At 42.7% G+C, this 13,865-nt stretch overlaps 1 protein-coding gene across 1 annotated transcript in view; it reads right to left on the bottom strand.

The window, feature by feature from the left end:
* Window positions 1-2,090: 2,090 nt before the first annotated feature.
* The window catches only part of LOC118563755 (trace amine-associated receptor 8a-like), a 189,699-nt gene continuing 177,924 nt past the window's right edge, over window positions 2,091-13,865 (bottom strand). The window contains exon 2 of the mRNA XM_036139611.1: window positions 2,091-4,071. Coding sequence (XP_035995504.1) covers window positions 3,255-4,071 — 817 coding nt within the window. The 3' untranslated portion in view covers window positions 2,091-3,254. The remainder of the gene's footprint in view (window positions 4,072-13,865) is intronic.

Raw genomic sequence — 13,865 nt, 5'->3', positions numbered from 1 at the left:
TGGTGCCGTTGCTATAAAGCCAAGCTTCGCAAGGTTTTTCTCTTTGCCTGTGGACGCTCTAAGAGAGAGTTCCACACTGGGGAGACAAGTCACCCATGCCAGCCGCATGGGGTTTGCAGACTCACAAACGTGATCAACTGGGAACAGAGGGAAGTTTGCAGCTTATCTTCTGCGTAAACAACTACCGGAGTAAAATATCTTTCTATACCAAAACGAGCCTTGTGATTTTCTAAGCTGTTGCAGGAAAGGTTGTTATGCTGCAGCCAGGACAGGAAGGCTGTGCGGAGGTCCCCAATGCTGTAAAGGCCATGCAGAGAACCCACGCTGCTACCCCCTTCACAGGCTGAGTGCAAACCCTTCCTGTAGCTGTGTACAGCTCGCCAAGCCAGGTCCAATCAACGGCTGATTCCTTTTCAAGCGAGCTTTACAGACAACCAGCCTTCACCTTGGCCCAACTTCTTCCAACTTGTTGCTCACAGTCAACCAAACTGAGACAGAGTCACAGACAACTTTGGCAGGGTTAGCATTAGTGCTATTAGTTTACCGGGTAACATTAGTGTTACAGCCCTAGTAAACGCAACTACAATTTGTTTTTAAACATAATGTTTGTTTTGCTCCACCATCATTTTGAGAGTTCTATGAGCGTTATTACAACATTAATACCAAAGATCAATGTAGATTTAATGATTGTCAGGGTCCAGCTAGCAGCGCCTGGCAGGCCGCTGCAGCCTTCTCTCTCTCCCTTCTTTCGCAGGTGGGTTCAGTTGACAGGGGGGCGTGGCGCTCAGCTGTTTCTCATTCCATGGGGCGGTGGTGGAGCATTTAAGCGGAAAGCGGCTAGCTGATTGACGCCAGTGTGTTAACCTTGTGTGGTACACCGTATTTGCCACTGTCTCTCGACAGCTCTTCCTCATTCCACGTTCTAACTCCTTGTTCCCTATGTCTCAGGTTACCTCGTGCCGCGGATCCCACTCCGCAGCGTCCTTTGTCCTCTGAGCTCAGCTCCAAGTCTCGCCGAGATTCCCTTCAGCCTGTCAGCTGGCAGCCAGGCCGCTCCGCCTCCAAGCTGCTCCGTGGGACCCCCACCACCCACTGGCTTGTCCTCCTGACGCTCAGCTACCTGCTCCACCAGTCTGTCGTGGCAACTCCACCAGGTACTCTCCCTCTCTGGACCACTCACTGCCACCTCCCAGACTGTTATCTCTCCTTGAGTGGTAAGCGCTGCCGCACACTTTGGATTGTTGCCGTTGCTGGCTTCTAACCTCTCCACTTATTTGCCTGCAGCTCTCTGCGCCCTGCATTCCTGAGTTCCGCGATTTGTTTGTTCTCTGCATGTTGGGGAAAGCCATAGAAACCATGACAATGACGTTTGTGTAACTTTAGATTAACCCTCAAGCTAATTGCAGATGGCTACAGCCACCTCTAGGTTCCCTGATGAATAATTGCATCAATAAAATCAAGGGTCCTAAATATATTGATCTTTAGTGAACAAATCATTCTTTAAAATGGTATTTCATCAAATAATGTTCTGTTTAACTCAGGATTTGCATTGTGAATGGGTTGAAACACATACCATATGTTCTAGTTTAGTCAAATTAATTTGATCTTATTCCATATTCTTGAAGAACATTGGTTCTCTAACTTGGATCTGCAGTGAATCGGGATTTACTGAATTATTCCAATGGTGGTGATTTTATTTTATTTATTATTCTATTTATTTGTTATATTATTTATTATTCTATTTTATTTTGTCTTTTGTTTCTTTATATGTGTTCGTAGTTCCTTAGCCTCTTTTTATCTTAATTTTGCTTAATAGTTTTAGTTTCACTAGCCTAGTAGAAAGGATTTATTGAGTGAAATATAGTGTCAATTCTGATAAAGAGCAATAGAGAGTGATGTTCTCTGGATGCTCATTTTATTTCTGTTAATAAATCCTTGAACTTGAAGAGAAGTTGTCACTCCTTTATTCTATATGTGTGCAGAGTTTTCTGTTAAAAGAACATCAGTGCGTGAATCATTCCTTTCAATTATTGAACTAATATCAGCTTTTTGGGCTGATATTCACCAGACAATATACAACAGACCTAGAGTTATTTATTAAACATTAAATAATTTAAACAGTGTGTAATAGTACAACAGCATCATGTCCCATTCTTTGTTTATGATGAACTGAGAAGGGGTAGGGTTCCTAAGACGTGTTCTTCAACCAACTCCTGTTCTTACATTGTATGACATGTTTTTGTATATAACTGAGACCTTGTTTTGTGTAATACCTTGAAAATAACTAATAAAAATAAAATGAATTTTAGGGAAAGAAAAGCAACAACAAACATAATTTCTTCTAAACAATATACCGCACTTACCAAATAATTAGAATTTGATCATTTGTAGACCTTTATAGGATACAGCACTTTACCTGATTCTATAAGTAGCTTTAAAATGAATAGATTAGTCATTGTAGCAGCATAATATCACATAAATATTTAGCCTTATTTATTTAAATTCCAGCAAGCATCTGATTATATGGGCAAGCTTAGGTTAGCAGCTGTTGTCTTGTAGCCATTTATTTTATTGAGATCAACAAAATGAATTGATTAACAATTATCAAAACTGAATTACTTGAAATGTAAAAAGTAGAACCCACAGGGATTACAATTAGAGTCTTAAAATAAAACAAGAAAGTTAACTTTATGTAAAGATAGGAAGCAGCAAATGTCAACTGGTACAATAACAGAAGTTTAAAGAAACTATGCTGAGAGGATAAAACTATTTTAACAGACCCACCAGCTAACACACAAAAAGAATAATAAGAAATTGCAATCTTGGCTTAAAAAGTTGCCAAGAAATTATTCAAACGTCATGATTTCATAATGTAAAATGAGCATTAAGTAGAATATAGTTCTTTACACTTTTACAGCAGTATACAAACAGCTGTTTCAATGTGTAGCTTTTCCACGGTATTCTGTACATTATGGCTCATATTAGAGAAGTAAGAACTTTACCACAGATTTTAATTTAAACAAGTTAAAAGTAAACTAACCAAAAGACAGGAACCTTCAAATGATTTATCTTAAAACGAGATTGGCTATTTCTTCATTTAGGTTTCTCAAGTAAGAAAAGGAAAATAGTTCAGTTTCAACCACTTTTAAATTAATAGGAAACATCTAAACATTTGGCAATCTATGTGCATTTGAACACTGAAAATTACTTAGATTTATTTATATTACCTTGAAATGTATTTTAATCTAATTTATTTACTGTATTATGGCCTCACATGAGCCAGCCTTCAATATTTCTAAATTTACAATGAGCTTTACTGTTTTTCTAAACCAAGGGTAGAATAAGGCATAAATCACAGGGTTAATGCATGAATTAAAATTGGACAGAAAATCCACTGCCAACACAGAAGACCTACTGAATGACTCAATCCCTGCAAGGTAGACACAGTAAAAGGGGCAAAAACTTATTAGAAACAGAACCACAAGAACACCAAGAGTCCTGGCTGCTTTCAGTTCAGATTTGTTTGCTGTTGTTGTGACTGAAAGCTGCAGTTTGACGGCTGTGACCTGAGAGCGCATGGCACGAGCCTGAGACACAGCCACCACAAATACTCTCATATACAGTACTATGATAGTGGTAACTGGTGCAATAAAAGTAAAGAAAAGATCAAATGTTCCTCCAATGATGTCCACAGCTGTCACACATTCTCCGTAGCAAGAGTTATTCTTTCCTGCCTTAATCAGATCATCTTTTATAAATAAAATGCTGTAGACAATTGAACAGAACCAACACAGACAGACACAGACTTTAACTCTTCTCTCAGTTACTCTAGTTTGGTAATGCAGAGGATCACAAATAGCCACATAACGATCAATTGATATGAGCACCATATCCCCTACTGAGGCAGCAGTGATGATGAAGCACAAGTAATTATATATAAAACAAATATTGTCACCAAGAAACCAGCAGCTTGTGTTTCGGTAGATTTCCCCTGGCATTGATATGAACCCCACGAGCAAATCTGACACAGCCAGAGAGAGGAGGAGGATGTTAGTAGGTGTGTGGAGCTGCCTGGATGGGAGAAAAGAATGGAATTAAATCAACACGTCATACATTCTTTACCCTAAAACTGAAATCACATTATTCACAATGCATAGGGAAATTTGTGTCTCACATCTGTAATAATAAACTGCTTATGTTTTATCTTTTTACTTAGAAATGAATTTTAAGTTTAATGCTACCATGCAAAAAAATATTTGTTGAACAATATTTGTTTAAGAGCCTTTATAAACCAGCTTTAAAAAGAAAGGAAGGTTAAATAAAATCTCTGCCTGAAGTGGGAGACTGAGATGATTACAAGCAGGTTGAGAGCAACAGTGATCAGAGAGATTGAGGATAGTGTGATCTGAACAAGAACAACTTTAGTCCAAGGAGATGAAGACTTTTTGCAGGAGTTATTGTAGATCTGTGGATAGCAGAGGTCTGCACTGTCCTGAGTCTTCATCTTCTGTAATCAGTAGAGAGCAAAACCTCTTGCTGATATCAAACCGATGCATTAAGAAGCATCGGTTGACTAACTGGCTCCTCCTTTTTTCCATCTGTCACTGTTGGATAATCTAACAGATCTGTTGTTAGAAGCAGTCTTAGTTTAGTCGAAACTGAACTAAGCTTAATTTTCATACAACAGACTATTTTTTCAAATATCTTTAATATATTTATATACTGAACTTATATACTTAATATATATATATACTGAACTGTTTTCATCAAGTACCTTCAAAAGGCGCCATCTGAACCTGCTATTTATCTGTGGAAAAGGAATTTAAGGAATACTCAGAAGCAGCAGACAACCAGCCTTCACCTTGGCCCAACTTCTTCCAACTTGTTGCTCAAAGTCAACCAAACTGATACAGAGTCACAGACAGCTTTGGCAGGGTTAGCATTAGTGCTATTAGTTTACCGGGTAACATTAGTGTTACAGCCCCAGCAAACGCAACTACAATTTGTTTTTAAACAAAATGTTTGTTTTGCTCCACCATCGTTTTGAGAGTGCTATGAGCATGCTGCAGTTACATCGCTCCGTTTTGCTTTTTAACTTTCTTACTTATATCTGTTTTTGATTGCTCTTGTTTTTTCACGGTAACTCTGTGAAGTATTGTCCTCTCTAACGAGGTTGTTCTCAGAGAGTTTTTGTGCTTTTTTGTGTTGTTTTTATCATGCCGCGCTCACCGAGACATGCTGCCTTCGTTTACTCCGGAGAACAGCTGATCACTCTAATGCCGACCGGCGTGGTAGCCAGATCAGCTGAAATACCACCCGAACTCTGGAAAAAACACGCCGAGGTTGCAGAGGAGGAAAGCAAAATCGGGGGATGAAACGATGGTCAAGACGGGACGGGCTTATTGAAAGGTGAAGATTTAAGCAGTGTCTCCCCTCTGTTGTTATGGGAAATGCGCGGTCCCTTAGCAACAAGATGGACGAGCTAACGGCGCTAACATGGAGCCAACCAATGTACCAGGAGTGCAGTCTGATGTGTTTCACCGAGACATGGCTGCACAAGGACATTACGGACCAGATTGTCTCCGTGGATGGCTTTCACATCGTCCAGGCCGACCGGGACACTAAGAGTGGTAAGCGAAAAGGAGGGGATCTTGCCATTCTAGTAGATAGATAGATAGATAGATAGATAGATAGATAGATAGATAGATAGATAGATAGATAGATAGATAGATAGATAGATAGATAGATAGATAGATAGATAGATAAATATCTTTATTGTAATTTTGCATGCACAGAGTGCATACAGAACAAAATTTCGTTTGCATACAGCTTGAAAGAATCACTCTAGAAATCACTCTAAGAGTGTAAACAGCAGATGGTGTTACCCGGGTCACATCACCATTAAAGAACAGCTCTGTAGCCCGGATGTTGAACTGCTAGCCGTTGGACTCCGTCCTTGCCAGCTGCCTAGAAAGATCCCACATGTCACCACTGCTGTCCTGTACATCCCTCCATCTGCAAACCCAACATCTGCCTGCAGCATCATACACACCACCATCTCCAAACTACAGACCCAACATCCTAATGCCCTCATCATCATGTCGGGAGACTTTAACCATGTCACCATAAACAAAGTTCTGCCGACCTTCAAACAGTATGTGAGCTGCCCTACCAGAGAAGAGAGGACCCTGGACCTGATGTATGCTAACATTCAAGATGCATACATCTCCTCTTCTCTCTCCCCTCTGGGCAGGTCAGATCACAACCTGGTTCACCTCAAACCCTATTATGTGCCTCTGGTGAAGAGGAAGCCAACGACCACAAGGACTGTGAAGAGGTGGTCGGAGGAGGCTTATGAGGCACTGCAGGCCTTCTTTGAGGTGACTGACTGGCCTGCACTCTGTGACCCCCATGGGGAGGACATTGATGGGCTCACAGAGTGCATCACGGACTACATCAACTTCTGTGTGGACTGCAATGTTCCAGCTCAGACTGTCACCTGTTACGCTAACAATAAACCATGGATCACCAAGGGCATAAAGACCATTCTAAATGAGAAGAAGAGGGCGTTCAGAGATGGCAACCGTGAGGAGGTGAGGAGAGTGCAGGGGGTACTCAAATGTAAAATCAAGGAGGCTAAGGACAAGTACAGGAGAAAGCCGGAGAATAAACTCCAGACCAACAACATGAGGGATGTGTGGAGTGGGATGAGAGCCATCACAGGGTTCCAGAAGTCCACTGGCATGGGGTTGGAAGGTTGCGTGGACCGGGCCAATGAACTGAACCTATTTTTCAATAGGTTTGATACTGTGGACCATCCCCCACAAATCTCTGCTGTTGGCTTCCCTACAAAGACCACTCCACCTCCCCGCACTCCTCCTCCTTACAGACCCCCTGTGTGCTCCTCACCACCTCAATCCACATCCACCGACTTCACCCCTCCCCCCTGCTTCACATCATGTCCTCCACAACCTTAATAACCTCCCCCTCCCCCTACTGTTACCTCTACAGTGTCCTTCACTCCTGAACTGGTGAGAAGACAGCTAACCAGACTCCACTCCGGCAAAGCAGCAGGCCCCGATGGTGTATTCCCCAGGGTGCTCAAAGCTTGTGCCTACCAGCTGTGTGGAGTACTTAGCCTAGTCTTCAGCCTGAGCCTGCACCTCCAGAGAGTCCCTGTGCTGTGGAAGTCGTTGTTCCTCGTTCCTGTGCCAAAGACATCTACACTCATCTGGACAAGCCGGCAAGCACTGTGAGAATCATGTTCTTCGATTTCTCCAGTGCCTTCAACACCATCCGTCTGGCTCTACTGGGTGAGAAGATGACGGTGATGCAGGTGGAGACCCCCATCGTGTCCTGGATTGTTGATTACCTGACCAGTATACCACAGTATGTACGCCTACAGAACTGTGTGTCTGACAGGGTGGTCAGCAACACTGGGGCCCCTCAGGGGACTGTCCCACCCCCCCTTCCTCTTCACCCTTTTCACCTCAGACTTCAACTATTGCACTGTGTCCTGCCACCTTCAGAAGTTTTCTGATGACTCAGCAATAGTTGGCTGCATTGAAAAAGGTGATGAGAGTGAATATAGGACTGTGGTGGGCAACTTTGTCACTTGGAGTGAGCTGAACCATCTGCAGCTCAACGTGATAAAGACTAAGGAGCTAATAGTGGATCTGAGGAGGACAAAAACCCCTGTGACCCCTGTTTCCATCCAGGGGGTCCCTGTTGACACTGTGGAGGAGTATAAGTACCTGGGAGTGTACTTTAACAATAAGCTGGACTGGACTAGAAACACAGAGTGGGTCTACAAAAAGGGCCAAAGCCGACTCTTTTTCCTGGGGAGGCTGAGGTCCTTTAACATCTGTGGGACGATGCTAAGGATGTTTTATGAGTCTGTTGTTGCCAGCACAATCTTCTTTGCGGTCACATGCTGGGGCAGCGGGCTGAGGGTTGCTGACAACAACAGACTGAACAAACTGATCAGGAGGGCCGGTGATGTTGTGGGAGAGGAGCTGGACACTCTAACGACCACGGCAGAGAGGAGGATGCTGTCCAGGCTCCAGTCCATCTTAGACAATGTCTCACACCCTCTCCATGACACACTGGGCAAGCAGAGGAGCTCCTTCAGCAGAAGACTCCTCTCACCAAGATGCACCACAGAGCGCCACAGGAACTCATTCCTGCCTGTGGTTATCAATCTTTACAACGCCTCCCTCAGTGATTTAGACACCCCCCGTCTGTAACTTACATTTATTTATTCTTTGCACTGTTCTTGCACAAGTCCCTATCACTTTACTTGGATCTATAGTTATATATATGTGTGTGTATATATATATATATATATATATATATATATATATATATATATATATATATATATGTGTGTGTGTGTGTGTGTGTGTTTATGTTTATATTTATATTACTTTGTGTTGAGTGTTGTAAATATATATATAAAAATGTGTGTATATCTGGAGCATGTAACAAAAGTAATTTCCCTCTGGGATTATTAAAGTATGTTTGATTCTGATTTCTGATAACTAACAATGACACCTAATGGTTAGAATTGGAACAACACATACACAATGGTTTTCAGAGAAACCCACCATTTATCCAACGGTCATGTTGCTGTGAAACTCCACAGAATTTTTACTTCCACGTGTAATTTTAAATGTTTTGTGTGCTCCTTCTGTCTTTCCTCTTTAAGGAGGTAAATACAACAAACCACAGGACTTTGTATTGCTGGTGCATGATTTTTGTGGGGTCTCTGACATCACTTCCTGTATAATCATGGTGTCCTCCATAGTTCACTCTATATTGTGTGGGAGAGTTTGGAGCTGTTGCAGGCAGTGTTGGGAAAGTTCTCTTTCTACGTGAACTATTTCAAAGTTCAGTTCACACATTTTAAAATGAACTAGTTCAGTTCATAGTTCAAAATTAAAATTTTTGAACTAAGTTCACAGTTACAAAAAATGAATTAGTTCATAGTTCTTTTTTTTCATATATTGCTCAATTACACCATAGCCTACTGTAGAACCACAGACAGCAATTATTTTATCAGTTGTAACACTGAAACTGTGCATCAGATTTCATCTTCATATCCAGTTTTGAATCCTTATCCAACCAGGGTTTACATTAGCATTGAGGGGACAGCATTTCCCCATTGTTGCTTTAACGCTTTGTTGCTGTCCATTCACTTCACACTAGTAGCAGCTGCAGCTTTCACCCCTACAGTATATTCTCAAAAACATCAGGAAAGATGTGCTGCTTGGTCTTTTTTATGAAGAATTATTAAAAGAAACACAGGAAAGTAGTCTTTAAGGTGCAAATGTTTTTTTTTTATTTTAATATTTTTTTCCATTTGAAATTTCATTTCAGTACATACTAAAAATGAATACTGGGATCCTGGAAAATTATACCAGGCAGGTTTAACAAACAAGTTACATGAATAGTAAAACCCTCAAGAACATTTTACTAACACAAACTGAGGGACCAGGCTGAGGTAGGAATTTAAGGTTGAGCTTGAAAGTGCAATATTCAAAGTGTAAAACATTTAAACATTATCAAGTCACTTTTCAACTTTTTGGCCATTGAATAAGTAAAAGAAAAAAAACAATAACTAAAAAGACTCAGAGTCTGATTAATTTTTTTATTTAACAGTGTTTGTACTTGTTTTCTTGATGGCACCTGTCTGGATGGCTGCAACCCCTTAACTAAGTTTATGAACGCTGGGCTTTCCACTTTGCTCAAAGGCTGCAGGTCTCCAACAATAAACTGCACCACCAGGTTGTTCACCTGCGGCTGGGAGATGACAACGGAGCCGCTACTGTACACAGTTATTGGAATTTGGCTCGAGGATCTGTCCTGACTGTCTTTTGTGTTTTTTTAGTTGCTTGCACATACCTTGAGGCTAGCCGGGTGCTTTAGTTCTATATGCCGTTTCAGATTTGCTTTGGATGTTACTGAAGTGCGGATTTTTTTTACTGAAAGCCGGCGGGCAAAGTTTGCAGAGAAATGTAAGATTGTTGCCATCATCCTCACCGACCACCTGGTCATAAAACTGTTTTAAGTGATCATACTGCTGCTTTGTCGCCTCCACGGTCGCCTCCATGCTGCTGTGGTTTCCACGCTGCATTTTGTTTTGATGACGCACACGACCACGGCGCGGCTGTAGGCTATGACACTGGTAGCTGGTGTTGCCAGATTGGGTGTTTATCCCGCTACATATTAAGGCCTGTTTACGGTGTGATTTAGCCGGAGGGCTCTATAGAAATTTGGCAACCTATTGAACAAAGTTGAACTGAGAGAGCGTGCCGTTCACAGACACCAGAATGAACGAGTTCACAATAACGTTTATCAGGCAGTAATACTGTACGTTCAGTTCACGTTCGCCAAAAATATGAACGAGTTCATGAACTTTCGTTCAATGAACGCGTTCAGGCACAACACTGGTTGCAGGTATGCAGGTTTCTCTGCTCTGTCTTCTCTAACCCCCAGTCCGTCGAAGCAGGTGACCGTTCACACTGAGTCTGGTTCTTCTGGAGGTTTTTCCTTCCCAATAAAGGGGACTTTTCATCTCCACTGATGCTTCGTGCTGGCTCGGTATGACAAATTGCTGCAAAGACAGGGACAATGCAGACGACTTTCACTGTAGCTCTACCCTGTTTCATGAGGAGTGAATACTGCTTGTCAAGACTTTATGCAATCTACTGGGTTTCCTTAGATAGGAACCTTTTTGACCAGTCTGTATAATCTGATTCAATTTGACTTTGGAAAGTGCCTTGAGAAAGTACCGCCTGCTGGCTGTAAATATGGCCCTGATGAGACTGCCAGCGGCAGTCGACGCGATCACGAGGTCGTTGAATGAACAGAACGGACGGCTTGATAAGCTGACCGCGGTTGTGGTACAGAGGTGAGGTGGGATAAAACCTGGAAGTGTGAACGTTACTAGCCCATCGATTGGATTATTGGAATATTGGATCCTGGAGCCAGCGGCGAAAAGACTCTAAGGCTGACAGAAAAGTTGGTGTCAGCTTGTTCTCATAACAAATTCTGTTTTCTTCAAATCGGACTCCCCGCTATCAAATTCTCCCTGGTTGTTATGGCGACATCGCACAAATTCCCTGCTACCCCACATTCCTGCGGACATCTGTGGAGGAGTCAAGCCGGAGCGGCAGAGTGATAAGACTTTCCATCAAGGACACTTGCCTGCCGGAGGACAGCCTTCATGGACATACAGATTTCCACACAACATGCACCCAGACACACATATGCTCACAAATACAGATGACTTTACCCGACCAGAACTCAAATGTTTACCTTCTGCATATATGTGTCTCGTCATTGATTGTGCTTTTTGTGCAAATGAGGTTTTTTTGTCGGATGCTTCACGTTTTGTGTGGAAACACAAATTGTGCAGCACCTGTCTTTTTTTCTTTCCCTCCACTCGCCCAGTGTGTAATGAATTGTATATGGAGAACCCAAATGTTAGCCGGACACAGAGCTGAAGCTTAAAAAAGGGGTTTATTAACAAAAAGGTCCAGGAGACAAAACACAACAAAGCAAACTCCAAAAACAGACGAGCCAAAAGCTAAACGGGCAAACGGGCAGGCAGGCTAAACTAAAACAGTCAAGGGAAAAGTACTCTTACCGGGGAACTTGCACATGAGGATAACACGAGACGTCCTGGCAACAAACAGAAAACTAAAGCGGGCTTAAATAGGCGAACGGAACAGGAGAGCAGGGCGGGACTAATTAACCAAAACAGGTGGAAATGATAAAAGGAGCACACAGACTAATAAACCTAAGACAGAAAAGTGGCTAAACTGAAAGAAAATAACCTGAACCACAATAGAACGTTACACAGTGTAAATCTTTTTTCAACAGATCTCAAGGCAGCACCTAGGGACCCCGTGTAAAGCGGGGTCTGGGGCAGTTTGGGGAACGCACCTCACGGCTGCGCTATTTAGCAGCGGCCGACTGGGTGTGTTCCTGGCAACGCAAGGCCTCAGTCAATCGTTCCCCCAAAATGTTCGTTAAGTGTATGTGATGGACGGTTGTACTGGAACTGAAATTTCGATTGTAATGCAAATTGCAGTTGACTAATAAAATTGATTGATTGATTGATTGATTGATTGATTGATTGAGATGACGTGTATCATGAATTGGCGTTAAATGAATAAAATTTAATTAGACTGAATTGAATTAAATCTGTTGCTCAGCCTAAGCCTGAGTTCAATGTCAATACACTTTTAGCCGCCATTGACGCTGGTTTAACCCTACCCCTTCTCAGTTCATCATAAACAAGGAAAAAGTGTCATACTCCATGGTCTAGGTGCAGGCCTGTTTTCCTTGCTCTCTCTTCTCTGCAGGGTTGGACGGGCAGGTGTGATTCATCAGAGCTGATTGCCACCCTTTTTAAGGAGCTGGAACCAGGAGGAGGGCGTCAGTTCGTTTGCGCTCTTGCGTGGTACAGACCAAACCCTATGATCTCTTGTAATTTCCTGAAGACCTGTTCTAACCTTGTTCTTGTTGCCTCTTTGCTCCAGAAACCAGTTCATCTGATCTCAGCCTGGAAACCTCGTTCACATTATCAGAAGCCAACCTGGACCAGTCCTCCAGAACCGAGCTGAACCTACAGAACCCTGTTTGCCCTCCTGCCTGCGCTCACCTGCCTGTCCACCCTCCAGCCAGTCACAACACCGAGAAGGAACCAGGACTTGCACCGACAACCCGGACGTATGCTCAGTACCTCTCCTCTGCACCAAACCCAAGCTACCGCCTAAGTGAGTTCCCGACCAAGTCTCATCTTCACAATAACCAAGCTCAAGTTGTTCACCACCCTCTCCATCTTTCCAGCAGAACCCGTGAGACCTTCAACCCACAGAAAGAACCATCCTTCTCCAACCATACAATAAGCCTTTTAAAATCTACCTTTTCGTCTGTCATTGCGTTCTTCAGAGTCACATTTACATAAACATGACAAAAAGAGGGTTCTGGTGAGTGTTCAATTGTTTACATTAGCATGTTAATGTGAAGTCAGTTGCTAACCTTATGTTCAGACCTCTCAACTTTTGTCAAAAGTTTAGAGTGAGATTATGTTCATTTTCAGGGACGGGCTGGGGGCGGGGCTGACTGGACCCTGGAAGAGACATCTTTTTTTCCTGACTTTGATAAGAAAATATTGTAGTTGATTATAAAAGGCACAATATGAATTATCAGATTCACATCCAGGCAATGAAAACACTACAGATTATCATTAATCTACGAGTTTGCTTATCCATGTTGGTCTCATTGGTAGGTGTCATGGGAGAATGAGGCTGGGTTTCATTAAGCCTATATGGTCTGACATTTTCCCCTCAGTTGCAACACTTCTCGCATGATCCAGCTGCTGATGTTTTGCCTCTTTTCAGCTCCATGCACTTCTAGCCTGTTACAGTTATAACCATCATCATCTTTTACAGCAACAGGTTTCTCATCTCAGTCCGTGCTGACCAGACAAATCTCTTCAAGGGCGCTCTGGTGCGTAATTACGCAAGCCGAAGGCTGAGTTTGAAGTTGTTCTCTGACCGCGTTTTGTTTGTGGTCGGAGCAAATGATTGATTGATTGATTGATTGATTGAGCGTGCTGCACGCTCACCGTGCAGCACGCTGGCTCCAAGGGAAGGGAGGGGAGAGGATCAGTAAGAGCGTTGAGGCACTGAAGCCATAACTGGTTCTGAATGAAGGCTTTGTCTGGCAGCTGCTCTCCCCCCTTGCATCCTGTGTATGCAGTACCGGACGGTACCAGCTCAATTTAACCACTGTGTTATAAGAGTAGCGTGGCTCTTTTAAGGGATAGAGCTGTGCGCATGTGCACGCGTAAC

This window comes from Fundulus heteroclitus, chromosome 7 (assembly GCF_011125445.2).
Source record: "Fundulus heteroclitus isolate FHET01 chromosome 7, MU-UCD_Fhet_4.1, whole genome shotgun sequence".
NCBI classification, from domain to species: domain Eukaryota; kingdom Metazoa; phylum Chordata; class Actinopteri; order Cyprinodontiformes; family Fundulidae; genus Fundulus; species Fundulus heteroclitus.
Note: the sequence above shows the minus strand (reverse complement) of the source record. Positions and strands in the feature narration are given on the sequence as shown.